General features: G+C 40.1%; 1 protein-coding gene across 2 annotated transcripts in view; it reads right to left on the bottom strand.

Annotated features, from left to right (window-relative positions):
• Positions 1 to 2,405: 2,405 nt before the first annotated feature.
• EMC6 (ER membrane protein complex subunit 6) overlaps positions 2,406 to 18,256 on the bottom strand; it is a 54,794-nt gene continuing 38,943 nt past the window's right edge. The window contains exon 5 of one of the 2 annotated variants that reach the window (XM_067143705.2): positions 2,406 to 2,463. In XM_067143705.2, the coding sequence (XP_066999806.2) occupies positions 2,421 to 2,463 (43 nt within the window). In that variant the 3' untranslated portion in view covers positions 2,406 to 2,420. Of the gene's footprint in view, positions 2,464 to 17,151; positions 17,401 to 18,256 lie in introns of those variants that run through there. The other variant, XM_067143704.2, reaches the window with a different exon arrangement.

The raw sequence follows: 18,256 nt of genomic DNA, 5'->3' as shown, positions 1-18,256 counted from the left end.
ATCATAATAATTACAACGCATAGGAGCAGAATACTGGTTTGAGCCTTTGACTTAACTGCCTGATGGGCATCCTTACTAGAAACCATTGTCACAAATTATGAATGAAGAAAAGAAAATCTTTAAAAATCCTTAAATTCGGCTTCCATGCGAGACTGCATGTACCACCATAATGATTCGTGATGGTCCAGCCCTCGTAACACGAATTATGGACTCTAGGTATAATTAATGCAGTTCAATCGGTGTGTGCCACACAGTGGTTGTACGGCATGGACCCGTAATTGAATCGATGTGACCGGCGACTATGTCATGGACCGACAATTTTTTTTTTTTGCTAGGGGCTTTACGTCGCACCGACACAGATACGTCTTATGGCGACGATGGGGTAGGAAAGGCCTAGGAGCTGGAAGGAATCGGCCGTGGGCTTAATTAAGGTACAGCCCCAGCATTTGCCTGGTGTGAAAATGGGAAACCACGGAAAACCATCTTCAGGGCTGCCGATAGTGGGATTCGAACCTACTATCTCCCGGGTGCAAGCTCACAGCCGCACGCCTCTACGCGCACGGCCAACTCGCCCGGTGGACCGACATCTAAAATTTAATTTACTTTAAAGTCATTGTGGATGATGACCGCAAGGAAACGATGCTATGGTGGCATATGGCCTTAATCTAAGTCACTGAGGCTGATAACCCCTTGGCCATCCAAGTTTCTAAGCTGAAGCCTAAACCCAATTAAGTTACACAGGTTGATGAGCAAAGTTTCCACTTTACAAATCTCAGCACATTTAATGCTCAATCACAGTAAAATAATACAACAACGCTCACAATACTTTGTGGCAGTAAAATCCATTACCTTCGGACATCAATCAATCAATACTGATCTGCATTTAGGGCAGTCGCCCAGGTGGCAGATTCCCTATCTGTTGCTTTCCTAGCCTTTTCCGAAATGATTTCAAAGAAATTGGAAATTTATTGAACATCTCCCTTGGTAAGTTATTCCAATCCATAACTCCCCTTCCTATAAATGAATATTTGCCCCAGTTTGTCTTCTTGAATTCCAACTTTATCTTCATATTGTGATCTTTCCTACTTTTATAGACGCCATTCAAACCTATTCGTCTACTAATGTCATTCCACGCCATCTCTCCGCTGACAGCTCGGAACATACCACTTAGTCGAGCAGCTCTTCTTCTTTCTCTCAATTCTTCCCAACCCAAACATTGCAACATTTTTGTAACGCTACTCTTCTGTCGGAAATCACCCAGAACAAATCGAGCTGCTTTTCTTTGGATTTTTTCCAGTTCTTGAATCAGGTAATCCTGGTGAGGGTCCCATACACTGGAACCATACTCTAGTTGGGGTCTTACCAGAGACTTATATGCACTCTCCTTTACATCCTTACTACAACCCCTAAACACCCTCATAACCATGTGCAGAGATCGGTACCCTTTATTTACAATCCCATTTATGTGATTACCCCAGTGAAGATCTTTCCTTATATTAACACCTAGATACTTACAATGATCCCCAAAAGGAACTTTCACCCCATCAACGCAGTAATTAAAACTGAGAGGAGTTTTCCTATTTGTAAAACTCACATGTCCCCTTAAGCGTTACGTTAATATTTGAACTTTCCCAGAAAAATAAATTAAGATTTCCAGAATGTACCTTCAAGTTATTCACTTGGTTTAAGTTATTTCACAAATACAGTCTCCACTGAATTTAATAATTTAAAAAATTTAAATGATTTTACGAATCTTAATTAACAACAAATTCTACCTCCGCGGACGAATGGTTTCTTTAACAAGTCCCTACTCAAACTCTGATGTAATTAATTTTAATTCCTTTATAATTGTTATCGTGCAACTGGAAGAAAATTTACATCATTTATTTCCAGTATTATATCTCGTTGCATGACATCACACTATAAGTTTAATCTAATACTAGCAATTATTAATACTTGGGTAACCCTAATAATTAAGTACAAAAATCTGCATAAGTAACTCGTCATAAAATGTAAGCCAACTACTATGTCATATCCCAATATGACATTTTCATAAATCTTCGTGCACCCCTCAAAATAAATTAATCACTACTACCATCACTCTATTTTGGACACCTTGAAATTGGCTAACTTCGCTCATTATAGTCTAAATTCGTGGTTTCAAATATACATTCAGATCTCGGTTAAACAAATTAATATTATCTAATAACCTACACGTTAATCCCGGATGAAAATTTCAACTAGTTCTCGCACATTACGGTCTCCATTCTAAAGAATACAATCTCATTTTCAACATGTAACAGGCAGCACAAATACAGCTGTCTTCGAGCAGCAAACAAACTCGATCAGCTGGCGGCATCGGACACAAGCGACCCTCCTTGTCAGCGCTTTGAAATAAAACACCCGTCCTATGTTCACGCTTAACTGGTCTTGAAGGAATGAAATCTTCGTCTTCGCAAATTCCTGAAACAAACAGATATGCACATAGATTTACTTTTAATATGTCATTCAAGTTATTATACACGTCGCTAATTAACACTTACGTGGATTCTCTCACACTTTACCATCTCAAATACCGTATTATACAAATATCTTCTCGGGTTCACGCAGAAATCCCGGCATCTTTACAGGCTTCTAATCACCTGATTCGCAAATCCTACCTCAACTATACGGCAAATCTAACCTCCTGCCTCAAACTCGACAAATCTCACTGACAAAAGAGCAGAATAATAATCCTTAGAATCCACGATGCATAATTTCGCACAATACTTTAATAACGAACTACTTCTCATAACATGACCTCGTATTTTAAAAACTGGATTTTCACCAAAATGACTAACTTTACTGTTATTTATTATCAATCAGACACAATTTAAACTGACACAGAATAACCACGGATATCTTGTACTACCTTCATCATCATTCATACATACATCATCATTATAGACTGTTATGCCTTTCAGCAATCAGTCTGCAAGCCCCTGTGAATTTACTAAACGTCGCCACATTTCTCGATTTGCAACTAGTGTTGTGACCTCATTTAGTTCTATTCATCTTATCTTTAAATCGTCAGAAACTGAGTCTAACCATCGTCGCCTTGGTCTACCTCTACTTCTCTTACCCTCCATAGCAGAGTCCATTATTCTCCTAGGTAACCTATCCTCCTCCATACGCCTCACATGACCCCACCACCGAAACCGGTTTATGTGTACAGCTTCATCCATCCAGTTCATTCCCAAATTAGCCTTTATCTCCTCATTCCGAGTACCCTCCTGCCATTGTTCCCACCTGTTTGTACCAGCAATCATTCCTGCTACTTTCATGTCTGTTACTTCTAAATTATGAATAAGATATCCTGATTTCACCAAGCTTTCGCTCCCGTAAAGCAAAGTTGGTCTGAAAACAGACCGATGTAAAGATAGTTTGTCTGGGAGCCGACTTCCTTCTTACAGAATACTGTTGATCGCAATTGCGAGCTCACTGCACTAGCTTTACGACAACTTGATTCAATCTCACTTACTATATTACCATCCTGGGAGAACACACAACCTAAATACTTAAAATTATCGACCTGTTCTAGCTTTGTATCACCAATCTGACATTCAATTCTGTGGAATTTCTTACCTACTGACATCAATTTAGTCTTCGAGAGGCTAATTTTCATACCATACTCATTGCACCTATTTTCACTGCAGGCTTTCGGTGCAATCTGCCATTAAGACCAAATCGTCAGCATAGGCCAGACTGCTTACTACATTTCCACTTAACTGAATACCTCCTTGCCATTTTATACCTTTCAGCATTTGATCCATATAAACTACGAGCAGCAACGGTGAAAGATTACAGCCTTGTCTAACCCCTGTAAGTACCCTGAACCAAGAACTCATTCCACCATCGATTCTCACTGAAGCCCAATTGTCAACATAAATGCCTTCGATTGATTTTAATAATCTACCTTTAATTTCATAGTCCCCCTGTATAGCGAACATCTTTTCCCTCGGTACCTTGTCATATGCTTTCTCTAGATCTACGAAACATAAACACAACTGCCTATTCCTCTCGTAGCATTTCTCAATTATCTGGCGCTACTGAAGATCTGATCCTAACAGCCTCTCTGTGGTCTGAAACCACACTGGTTTTCATCCAACTTCCTCTCAACGACTGATCGCACCCTCCCTTCCAAGATGCCAGTGAATACTTTGCCTGGTATACTAATCAGTAAGGTACCTCGATAGTTGTTGCAATCCTTCCTGTTCCCTTGCTTATAGATAGGTGCAATTACTGCTTTTGTCCAATCTGAAGGTACCTTACCAACAATCCATGTTCATTTCATCCCTGACTTCCCACTATAATTCAGCATCTATTCCTGCTGCTTTATGACAATGGAGTTTATTTACCATCCTTTCCATTTCCTCAAGCGTAATTTCACCACCATCATTTTCCTCCTTCTCATGAGCTTGGCTGTTCGCAACACCACCAGGATGATTTCCTTTTACATTGAGAAGATGTTCAAAATATTCCCTCTACCTCTCCAGTGATTCCCTGGGATCTATTATGAGTTCACCTGAGTTACTCAAAACACTGTTCATTTCATTTTTCCCTCCCTTCCTAAGATTCTTCATTACTGTCCAGAAAGGTATCCCTGCTGCTTGACCTAACCTTTCCAGGTTATTACCAAAATCTTCCCACGACTTCGTTTTGGATTCAACAACTATTTGTTTCGCTCTGTTTCTTTCATTTACGTACAAATCCCTGTCTGCCTCGGCCCTTGTTTGGAGCCATTTCTGATAAGCCTTCTTTTTACGTTTACAAGCTGCTCTCACTTCATCATTCCACCTAGATGTTCGCCTTTTCCCATCTTTACACACAGTTGTTCCTAGGTATTCCCTTGCTGCTTCTACTACAGCATCCTTGTATGCCACCTATTCACTTTCTATATCCTGAACCTGCTTACTGTCTACTGTTCGAAAATTCTCACTAATAATATCCATGTACTTATGTCTAATTTCCTCGTCCTGGAGATTTTCTACCCTTATTCCTTTGTAGACAGATTTCACTTTCTCTACCCCAGGCCTAGATGTACTTAGTTCACTACAGATCAGATAGTGGTCTGTATCACCGAAAAATCCCCGGAAAACTCGTACATTCCTGACAGATTTCCTGAATTCGAAGTCGGTTAAGATATACTCTATTATGGATCTGGTACCCCTAGCCTCCCATGTGTAGCGGTGAATAGCCTTATGCTTGAAGAATGTATTCGTAACTGCTAAACCCGTACTAGCACAGAAGTCCAGCAAACGCTTCCCATTCCCATTAGCTCCCATATCTTCCCCACATTTACCAATCACCCTTTCGTATCCTTCAGTTCTATTCCCAACTCTCGCATTGAAATCGCCCAATAGCACCATTCTATCCTTGGTGTTGACCCTGACCACGATGTCACTCAATGCTTCATAAAACTTGTCAATTTCATCCTCATCTGCACCCTCACATGGTGAATACACGGAGACAATTCTAGTCCTAATTCCTCCAACTGACAAATCTACCCACATCATTCGGTCATTTACGTGCCTAACAGAAACTATGTTGCGTGCGTGCCTGATAAACAGCCTTACCCCAGATTCTGCCCTTCCCTTTCTAACACCCGTCAAGTACACTTTATAATCTCCTATCTCTTCCTCGTTATCTCCCCTTACCCGAAAATCACTTACTCCTAGCACATCCAGATGCATCCTCTTAGCTGACTCAGCCAGCTATACTTTCTGTCTTCCATAAGCCCCATTTATATTGATAGCTCCCCATCGAATTCCATTTCGTTTGCCAAGTTGTTTCCAATGAGTCCCTTGCCTGTCAAATGGGAGTGGGACTCCGTTACTCCCATAGGTCCGAGGCTTGCTTAAAATGTTCTGAGCTCGGTAAATTCATGAAGCAGGATGCTACCCTACTTGCACATAGTCCAAGTGAGGATCTCTCCTCTAACGGGTTATGGACCACCAGTGAATTGTATAGTCCTAGCCGCCTGACCCCCAGGGGGGCCACGACTCAGAATATGTCCGAGATGCCCACTCCCATTCCATAGCAACTGGTATCCCAACTCTCAGGACCACTTACTAGACCACTCAGCCATTGATCATTGTTCACGATCTAGGACGTGACTACAGTAACCCACACCATGAACCATCATCATAATTCAAACAGAAACATTTTACGCTAGATAAAAACATTTTAACTTGAAACCACAAAATACAGGCAATAATTTCACGGAATGAACGATCTACTTTGGACGTGATAAACTTCGTAACCCTCATTATTGACTATTTACAACACGTTACAAGGCACTCGTAATAATTTATAAAATTTATCCAAGCAGGAAAAGAAAACAAATTACCTTTTGTCATATTTCTGACATTCACGAAACAGAAGGGTGACCAAACTGAGTCATAAATACCCATTACAAATACATATATGTGTGACGTCTAAAAACAGATACAAAAGGCGGTGAGATAGCATTACGCCTACCTTAACTGCACGTCAGCTTCCATTTTTGGCTTACCAGCAACCCTCTGATATTTATTTAGTCATTTTAATACTTCTGGCCTCAAATTTGGTTTTATTCATGTTTCTTTCCGGAAAAATAAAGCATAAAGAAAAAGAAATGCCATTCACTCGGTTTTTTCGCTTATCGCACTCAAATGATTGGATTTGTTGCCCGCACACGAAATACTTTTCTTTACAACACAATATATTATAATTTCACCGATACTACTTCATCTTGACCGTCTTTACACCCGATTAATTCTGTGATGAACGACTACCTTCATTTGGAGTCAAAACCCCGGCCACCTCGGCCAAAATCTATCTTTGCTGGACTTAGTCTATTTCTCGACGATCGATTGACTCAACAGTATAACTCTCTCGCGCAAGCTTCAATGATACTATGTAGGGTGATGGCGACCCCTTTTATTTATAGTTTCTGTCCCCCTGTCCGGCATTTGTTCTTGCCGCCAAGAAAATTTGCGTACTTTTTCCGACTTTGTGGAAATGTATTTAAAGCAGTTTTCGCTATAATCAAGTACTTGCTAACCTGCTAGTGACATTGTTCATGATCTTTTAAAATCATCTCATACCAAATTTACTGATTAATTGACCTCATTTGATAGGCACCATATTCTGACGACTCGGCATGGGTAAAATAGACACGCGCGTCCTTCATGAAATATCCACAGAAATGGCTTAGCAATCTCAAATCTGTCTTACTAAAGACCAATTGTCTTACAGATAATTACAGGACACTCATTATACTACATTCATTGCTAATTCCTTTATTCTATATACTTATTTAACAAAAACTTTCTTCTGTATCCATCCACCTTCAATGCGTGCGAATGACGTCACACCTCATAGCGTGGGAAAGAAAGCAGGCATCTTCCTGCCTCGTGTCGCCTCTGCGATATAAATATATATTCGAGCTTCTCATTACGATTGACATGGGGCCTCATGTGGTAACTTTAAGACTCGAAATTCTTCAGACACAAGGTCATGGGTTCAATACATACATATATACCTGAAATAATTTGGTCATCTTATGCACCGAACGAACGACCTTAAGAGGCTTATAGTTCTTCGGAAGGTGAATGGGAAGCGGGCCACAGAACAGACACCTACACGATGGCTAGATCAACTGGTCTGAGGCTACATAAACTCGTACTGGTAGCCCAAGACAGAGAATCACGGCCGATACTGTAACATGCTGCAACTATACCCTCAGGACAGTGAATGGGATGAGAAAAAGAGAGAGAACCAAAGATATATTATAACAATTATTTAAATAATTGAGGGAATGTTCTACATAAGCGTCATCAGCAAACAAAGGAACACATTCCTGCTTCAAGTTCACCATAAGAGGCAGATATTTATTTCCATTTGTTAACATACGGTATATTACGATCCTATCTACTACTATTTCGCCCTCCCCACAGCTTCATCCTATATATCTAAAATAGCAGGAGTCGCCCTGCTATCAGCAGCCCTGTAACTGTGACATTGCTGAAATCGTAGTAAGTCTTAAAACAGTTTGCTGCAGGCTCGTACATCTCCTTTTCTGGATCGACTCCCATTGGCTGATTTTTGTGTATGGTGAGTTCTATAATAAATTCTGATCTACTCGTAGTATTCCTGTCGATCACTATGTCATTTCTGCGAGCACTTAGATTTGCTGTATCAGAGTGGACTTCCTCAACGTATTCTTCTCGGCTAGGGCTAAGTGTGGAAATATACGAACTGTGAGCAACTAGCATGTAAAATCTACTTGTCTAAACCTTAATATTCCCGATAATTGACTTTAGCTCAGTGGTGTATAATGATGCATCAAAACAGGTTCCTTAAAACTACTCTTCAAATTCCCATCTACCATACCACTGAATTTAACAAATCTTTTGTTTGCCCACCATCGCGCATTGTTAACTTCTCTTTAACCTTTCGCGTTTCACAAATACGATACTGTGAATTGTACCCTGTTAAAGGACTCCTCAACATGAAATATACGATGCATGCATATGTCATTTTCTGTGTGAGAATTTAAGTGTGTTACAAACGATTATCGTAATGCTACAATTTAAATAGAACGTCTGATATTATGGAAAACCTGCAGTAAAATATATTAGTCTTTTTGCTCTCCTAAGCAGTAGCTCGTGTCAGCGCAGAAGGGATTAATACGGACAGACGTCCAACATTTTCTGGACACACCCTATATTTGAAGATTTCTTACTTTAGTGATTTGTTTCTTTCAAACCACATGTTTCCCGTTTAGTTCATCGATCTATACAATTAATAAAAAATGAGATGATATGTCTGTCTGTCTGTTTCGGACAGGCTCGAAAACTATTGGACCAATTGAGTCGAAATTGTGTAAGAATATAGCTTTAAATCCCGAGTCACGCAGGAGATAATCTCGATTTTTATACACTTCACTGTTTTGAAGTAGTGAGGGATTTTTCAGGGGTATGTCCCAAATTCAGGCAATTTTTGCCCTACATCAACTAAAATAACGAGTAAGCGGTTGGTCATACCGAAAAATGAAGTGTACCGTGTGGCCTACTACAAGAAACATCCTATCCATTTTTCTTCGCAATGTTAACCGTTTTCTGGAAAATTCAGCTTTGTGTTTTTGCTGTGATGAAATAACTAAAATGAACCCTATGCTCGTTTAGATAATTTTCCAGAATGAGGAGACGTTTCATGTGTTACTGAACTTTGTAAACTGTAAAAGAAGATAACAGGTTAAGATAAAATATCCTGCGCGTTAAAAAATTATCTTGCAGCATCTAGTTATAGTCGAGATCGAGGTTAGTATTTGTGGCGAATTTCAGTATTTTTTTTTTTTTTTTCAACTATTGTAGGCTACTCTCGAAACTATTGCCCTATAATGCCAGACCCTACTCCTAATATCATACAAGCACAGACACTGTTCGCAGAAGATGAATCTGCAATTGGCGTTGGTGGAGGAATTCCCAGCTTCAGACAGCTTTTCAAAGAGTTTTGAGCTTTTGAATATTTCAGAATCACTTGACTTCCCACATGATCCTACGTCTACGCATCTAAATAAATTATTAGCATCACACATGGCAAATAACACGATTGAGAAGGACCGGTAGTTCTTATAGTACATAGAACCACTATTTGCAGATTGTTCAATTCTCACATGTTTTCCATCATTTGCACCTATACAATAAGGAAAGCATACTGTTCAAAGCCCTCAGCTATTTCCAGTCATTTTTCTGTAGAGTGCAGTGGCGTGCGGTGAACACATTCGTTACCCCAGCTGGAATTTTTTTTTTTTTTTTTTTTTTTTTAACGTAAGCAATCGTAGCCCCCACTACACTCTGTAAAGTCAACATTACCATTTCATGAGGCTGCATTTTTCGTCGAAAGGTCCACGTGAGAAAGGTCTTAAAGATTATTTTCAACCACACACTCGCGCATATTTCCAAATTGATATTCACGGCTGTGACATCACCATAACTTAATCTATAGCAGATTCTTAACAATGTACTTACAGTTTCACCCGGTGACTTTTCGTGATAGTACAGTCATGGTTTTCACAGAAATACACTGAGACTATTCGTTTTTAACTTAAAAAGCGTAACCTAAACTAAATCAGCAAAACGTAACTGGTATTTTACCGTCGCCGAAGTTTTATAGTTTCACTCGCTTACCGAGTGTACGCACATCAACGACAAACGAGGGGAAATATTGGTCTCGACGTATAACATACGTTATATTAACAAAGAATGCCGCAGAACTCGCGAAACCTTCACCTGTAATCCAAGAGGAACACTACAAAAACTCACCATATAGTATACAACCATCGCGGACAACCAAATACATAGTTATTTTACTTCGCGCTTAACTCAGTGTTCATACTGGGCAACCTAAATATTTTTTCCAAGGCTATCGGAAAACATTCTACAGGTACCATCAATGAATTGCTCGAAAAAAACTTTATACATTCCGAGATCCAAAAATAAAATATATTCTTCTGTATTACAATTGATTTCATAAAGTGCAAGTGGCTATACTGTAAACATGTAGATATTTTTCTTGAAGCCTCTAGTGTGTGGCGCTGAACACTTCCAGGGTCAAGTATTAAAACTAACATGCCTTACCTAAGCTAGCTGGCCTGTCGCCGTAAATTGCTGGTCGAGATGGGCCTACAGCCCCGCCCCGCTCCCAGGACAAGGAAGCTTCAAGTGCATGCGCCATCCTAGCGACTTTAATTTCGCTGGGGTAGCTCACTTTCACGCTGGCAAGGAAACCCAGCTCGTTGGAGAAGCTGAACTGCGGTAGTGTGAGCGGATTGTCGAGACAGCTGTACTTGGCTTGGCTCATATGTTCGCAGTTTTTTTAACATTATAAAAAGCGTTCTAAGGAATAATATGAAAATGTTAATACAAAGGTATTTACCCCAGCAGCGCTGCCAGTGCAGGCTACACATGTCCATATTGCTCCACATACTTCTCTCTGCTGTTGATCTTCCCACATCGAATTGCACGTAATGCAAGTGGCTGCGTCGTTATTTAATTCGAGAGCGAACATATGCATGAAGGAGAGAAGGTCTTGACCAGGTGCTGACTTAGACTGGTGTTCAATGGAACTTGATCTCACGAAGCTTGTGGGTTTTTTTACGTCGCAATGATACAGATAGGTCTTATGGCGACGATGAGATAGGAAAGGTCTAAGAGGGGAAGCGGCCGTGGGCTTAATTAACGTACAACCCCAGCATTTGCATGGTGTGAAAATGGGAAACCACGGAAAACCATCTTCAGGGCTGTCGACAGTGGGGTTCGAACCCACTACTCCCGAATGCAAGCTCAGAGCTGCGCGCCCCTAACCGCACGGCCAAACTCGCCTGGTGCTTGCGTATAAATAACGTATAAATGACCAACACTGATTGGCATGGCTACAATGGTGTCGGGAAACTAACGACGCTAATTCCGGATGGACCCCCAGGCTATAAACATAACGTGCATGGCAGAGAGTGGGATTCTGTGAAGTCAGTGCACGCTGGAGTCTTACTTCTTGAAAGAGGGACCAGCCAAGCAAATGTATTTCTGAAGAATCCTGGGTGTACCACTTCACACCCAAATCAAAGCAGGCTAGTATGGTGCGGAAACATTCCGATTTCCCGCCATCGAAGACATTCATGGTCAACCAATTGGCGAATAAGGTCCTAGTGATGGTATTCTGAGACATGCATGGCATACTTTTGGTAGAGTTTCTTCCAACTTGGACCAATGTGAATGCCGAAACCTATAAAATTGACAAAGTTGCATCATGCCATTCGAGCATGGCCACTCAAACCCCCAAAATCTCACGTGTGCAAACCGAGGCGCAGAGGTTCTGTGCACTGTGCGTCGGCCTGACTCAACTCTGCTCAGATGGTGGAGCGCTGCAGAGCAAGTGAGGAAGAGGGAGACAGAGCTATTGCTCATAATTGAGGAGTGGGAATATACACTCTTGGTCAACCTAGCGAAGTCGTATTATACACCTTGCACACTGCCTTAGAGCCAAACGACTGCTTCTGTTCATGTAAAAATTGAGAAGAATGGCTGGGAGGTACTAGATCATATCCACCATACAGTCCAGACCTTGCACAGTCTGACTTTCACATATTGAGACCTCCCAAAGAAATTCCTAGGTCAACGCTTCTGTTCAGGTAAATTGAAATCGGTTGTGCATAGGTGGCTGAACTCCCAGGGAAAAGAGTTCTATAAACGAGGCATATTCAACTTGTGTGGTTTATATATTTTAAAAAATAGGTAAATAACCATATTTTCTTTTTTTTATATTCATTAAATATTTCATAAAATACATGCGTACTAACTTTCCAATAAGCCCTCGTACTTTTGAAATGCTTAATTTGCCTTGTTCTTTCAAGCGTTCTACCAACATCCATTCTGGTCAACTGGGAGAAGTGGATTTTGAAAAGAAGATCATTTATGAACCTAGTCTCATATTATAAAGAAAAATATTGACGGCAATATATATATATATATATCTGATATAGATGTTGATTTCCATAGGGAATCTGAAATATTTGTTCCGAATGAGTAAATTTATAATACCAATATAAATGGTCCGTTATTGGACATTATAAATTTTGCAGCTAACTCATTCCTGGTTGCCAGCGTTTCGCCCCCGTGTGCTAGGCTGGGCTCATCAGTTGGTACCTAGCACACCTACCAAGACGCATGACTAGTAGTGCATACCGTGGAGGCTGGAAAATTTATAATGTTCAATAACGGACCATTTATATTGGTATTATAAATTTACTCATTCGGAACAAATATTTCAGATTCCCTATGGGAATCAACATCTATATCATCTGATGGCCAAACAGGCATCAATTTCTGGTAATGGGACAAAGTCTCTCATAGTGCATTGGCACTGCCGGTGGCTACAATTGACCTACGCAGTGGCCTCCACGGTATGCATACCAGGAATGAGTTAGCTGGAAAATTTATAATGTCCAATAACGGACCATTTATATTGGTATTATAAATTTACTCATTCGGAACAAATATTGCCGGTGGCTACAATTGGCCTACGCAGTGGCCTCCACGGTATGCACTACTAGCCATGCGTCTTGGTAGGTGTGCTAGGTACCAACTGATGAGCCCAGCCTAGCACACGGGGGCAAAACGCTGGCAACCAGGAATGAGTTAGCTGGAAAATTTATAATGTCCAATAACGGACCATTTATATTGGTATTATATATCTATCTGTCACAGGGTTAATAGTGAGAGCACGGGGATCAATCCGTAAATTCTTATCCCAGTTTTGGACTTCATCAAGGATGGAAAAACATGTGTTAACAATTTTGAGGCACGAACAACAACCACATGTCATGGAAATGAAAATGGTTCAGTGGCCAACGGGACTGGATCACATCAGAAATGAGGGTATTCATATGGCACTTGAGGAAATGCAAGAGAATTGTTTGCGATGGTATGGCCTGTGCTACGCAGAAACGGTTCTTCAGTTGCGAGAAGGGCATTTCACTTGTCCTAAGAGCCGCAGACCACAAAGGCGACTAAAGAAGCGCTGGCTCGACACTCTGCAGGAGGACATGCATGTGGTGAAAATCTCTCCTGAAGATGCACAAGGCCGCATCATGTGGAAAAGGAAGTGCAAAACACAAGACCCTGCAATGAAGTGGGATAAATGCTAAGAAAAAGAAAAATATTTATACAGTCAATAGTATTGCATACTCTTCGCTTCTTAGTTCGTTTTCTAATTTCATGTGAAATACTGTTTCCAGTTAAATTAAATTTCCACTTTTTGATGTTTGTAAACTCTATTGCAACCTAACTGATTTATTTCTCTTTAATACGATTTATTACATGGTAATTTTTACAACCAATAAAGCAGTAATGGTGAAGTTTTTTATTGGAAAACGAAGTAGTCTTTGTCCTAGTGGCAACCCTACCTTAGTGAAGTTATAAAATTAAAATAATAAAAATGCTCCTTGTGTTCCAAATTAGTGTTATTGTTCTGATATTTTAAGATCTTCATCGAATGACCTTCCGACATTACAAGTTACTGGAAAGCTGATATTTCAGCAATAAGAAAATCTTATAGATGGCTGTCACCCACTTCATGGTCTGTTACAACAGGAACTTATTTGAGGTCTAACATATTCCATGACCGGCACTCCTTAGTATTTATATAGAACTGCTGTTTAATCCTCTGTACATACAAATATGAATGTGTATACTTTGTCATTTATAGGCAGCCCACAATTGTGGGAAATATAGATATAGGCTGAATATGAGATTGCTAAAAAGAAATTTTGATTACTTGATTAAGGAATCTGCCAAACCAACATTTCAATAATGTACATTCTTCAATGTATAAAATTGTTCTTATTCTCGTATGAATTTTGAAAATATATTTCTTGTAAACTACAAAAAAAATCACTTGATTTATGTTCAATATCTGCAGATACTTCACTGGAGAAAGTCGACCACTTTTTATATCTAGGAAGTATCCTCTCAACAAATGCTAACCGCTCACAAGAGTGGATAGGAGAAATGGAACTCCCCGCTCAGCATTTGGATGTTTATCCCATTGTGTCTTCACGAATAAGGACCTTACAATGCATACAAAGATCATAGTTTACCATGTTGTTGTCATATCAACACTGCTTTACAGTTGTGAAACTTGGATCCTCTACCATCAAGATATTAAAAAGCTAGATTGCTTTCATCTGCCAAAACTTAGATCCATCCAGAACATCAAATGGGAGGACTGTGTCACCAACCTTCCAGTTCTTGAGAAAGCGCATGCTATAAGCACTGAGGCTACCACCATAGGCCACCGTCTCAGATGGATAGGGAACAACTGTAGCAGCATGAGTGAAACCAGGCTTCCTCGTCAACTCCTGCAAGGTGAACTCTGCTGTGGCACAAGACTTCATGGAGCCCCTTTGAGGCATTTCAAGGATCAGCTAAAGCATCCTGTGAAAAGAGCTGGAATTAATGCTCAATCCTGGGATACGCTTGCTCAGAATTGTACATTTTGGCACCACACTGTTTCTACATCAGTTATGGTGTTGGAAGAGGAACGACAACAACATGAAGAGGATAAAAGAAAAGCCTGGATGCTCCGTCCTCCTCCAGCCATTCCATGTGATCTGTGTGGACGTATGTTTCGTGCCAAGATGGGCTACTAAGTCATATGAAACACATTCACAAAGCATTGCGAGTGTGGAAAATATAAACTGCCAAAGAATATGTTTACTCGGTAACGAGTTTCATCCGCCGCCGCTGAACTGTATCATGTAATGTTACGTTTCATTAGTTTTATATGATTTGTCACTATATATTGGAAGTTGTAAAAAATGAGAAATATGCATAGGTGGAGGAATTGCACTCAGGAACTGTCCAGGGTATACCTCAGCCTTTGAATCACTGGAATGGTATAGCCAGGAGGGGGTTCTAGTTACAAAATGGTGATAGAACATAATGAAGTGCTTGTGCACTGATACAAGTGTGATATTCAGATTGGAGTGCCAGTGCACTACCAAATCTTATATTACAATAAGGAACTAAAACAATATGATCAAGGTGGTAGTTGACAACAAATGGTATGTTCAGAGTGCAATCTAAAATCCAACTTTCAAGATTTTTTAGAAAACAGATTAACCCTTCAAGCCAGTATTAAAAGTTGGCCAAGTTTTACCCTACAGTGGTAATAAATTTTAGAAAAATATCACAATTTTATATGCTGTCACAAACATTGCTATAACTTCTAAACGACTTGTCTCATTTTGTTCAAAATAAGTGGATACGCAGTTCATATCGTGCAGATGTTGTGTATACATATAAAAAGGTGGCATACAAAGTAAAAAATGCCTAATTACCTTCTTGTTGGAATAAAATTTGAATCAACAGATGTCCATGACCACTCAGGTGAGCATTCACTTATATCACTATCATTATGTACATCACACATAAATAATCACCATCACTAACACTTTCATCATCACTCAGATTATTCTCATCACTACTTTCACCTAATACACATTCTAGAGCTACATTATATAAATACAGACCATGCGAGGATGCCGCCATGTTGTTTACAACGATCGACGTTTATGAAACAAATTCTTTTTACGTCAACACAATGTTGCCTTACATAGAAGATATTCCCCTCATAGAATGATACCCTGTGCTGCGAGCCATGCTAAATGTTCACGTTGACAACCAACAGATGGCACGCAGATGTAAACTAAAACATCGCTAGCCTAATCCGTACACGTCAAACCAGCTTGAGCGGTTGAAAAAATCTGTGAATGTTCAACCCCTTGAATAGATTTTCACTTGTTTATTGTCAGTTTCTGTTTATATTCTTTAGTGAAAATTTCATGGGGCAGGGGTTCTAAACCCAAGTGCCCCCCCACTTGGCTACACAGTAGAAATTTAGCATGTGCAACACAAGATTCATAGCATCATAAGGGATTTGAAATATTACAAATCTTATGTGTAATATGTTGTAGAGGAGAGATGTGTTCCCCGCAATAGCCAGTGACCCACCCACCGGCTGCCAGAAGTACATTTACTTTTACAACCTAATGTAAATTATCACACGCCATTATTCATTGCTCTAGCGTGCTGTAGTATTTCCACTGGCTGAGATATGACGTCATTCCTAGCAATAAAGTGAAATGCCTTCCTTTAGCAACCCGTACCCAATGAAAACACAACTAAATGCAATGTGTAATGAAACAATGTAGTCAGACCAAAAGCTTTGTCACTAGCAGGCATGATAAATGACTCAAGCTTTTTGAATGCGCTGTTCTCAACATACGGAATGCTAGAGGCCTAACGCCACTTCGTGTCCCAGACTCCCTCTGCTGGATTCCAGTCCAATGGTTTAATCAATAACCTACCCTGCCACTAGCCGAACCTAAGCAATCCACACCAATGGTTTTGTCACGAGTTGGCAGCCCTGTGCACCGCACAATCACGACTACCGCGAGAAGAAGGCAAGAAAGAAACAAATGGCAGTGCAATTGCGCCTAGAAGTCTGCTCTGTTGCAGTAACTGAACGCCCCTGGTACAAATTCAAAACAAAAGGAAAGGTTAAATGTTACAAGCAGAAATAACATATTTTATTATACACTGTACAAAAGTCTTATACATACAAAGTCATATCTGAGAACAGAACTTGGTATGATGTAATAAAATATTAAAGTAATGAGAAATTCAACACAACACAAAACAGTGCAGATTTGTTTCATGGAATATTTTCAGGAGGAAATCTCTTCTTTAAATGAAACTTGAAATGGAATGATGTTTTAGTTGCACTTAGTATACATGGACCATTCCATATAAAAATCTGGACATAGAATTAAGGACAAGCACCATTACAAGCATAAAATACCACTAATATGAACTTTAACGCCTAGTTTACAAGATGCCAGTTGATGAGAGAATTGCGAGAAGACAGTTGACAGGCTTACAATTACTGGCTACTTGTGAACACTTCCGTCCAGTTGTCTAGGCAATCGACTGTCTCCAGGAGTAGCGAGGACAACCAACTGGGCCCAACTGCAATCCCCACCACCCGGAGCTCAGTATTGTCGAGAAAGTTGGTGCTGTGTGAATGTGCCAGGCCAGTAGCTGCACATTTATTTTGTGCCAGTTCGCTTGCGTCAACTGAGAAGTGCAGCTGCCCGCATGGTCTTGATAATTTAAATACTGTAATTTTGAAATTATTTGTAAGCTGTTCACATAATTATAGCTCCAAAGTGGAGTGACGATACTACCGTAAAATAGGGAACTATGGTGTTTGTCGGACCAGCACAATGACCTGTACAAAGACAAAAATGCTTGTCAAATGGCACTTTCTGAGATTACCAATAAAATTAACATTCAAGCATTCGGTGGGATTGAGGTCAAAACTTTGCACAACTCAGCAATGAATTCCCGGCACATATAATTACAAAATACATTTTAATTCCTCACGGCATATAATAGACGCTGCGCACTCAGCCATTTCTAGTCATCTACTGCCGTGGCAATAGCGTCCTCATGTGAACGGGTTCTCGTACAACAGCACTGGCCAGCCACTGTCAGGCAATAATTAGGGGACAACTGTTGCCAATACTTGTCTCATCAAGTGGCATCGTGTATCTGATGAAAAAACTGGAATTAAAGCTATTGGATGCTAGCAAGTGTATAATACTAGGGTT

The sequence above is a fragment of the Anabrus simplex genome, chromosome 3, assembly GCF_040414725.1.
Source record: "Anabrus simplex isolate iqAnaSimp1 chromosome 3, ASM4041472v1, whole genome shotgun sequence".
Classification (NCBI taxonomy): Eukaryota; Metazoa; Arthropoda; class Insecta; order Orthoptera; family Tettigoniidae; genus Anabrus; species Anabrus simplex.
The sequence above is the reverse complement of the archived record's forward strand: the minus strand, read 5'-3'. Positions and strand labels throughout refer to the sequence as shown.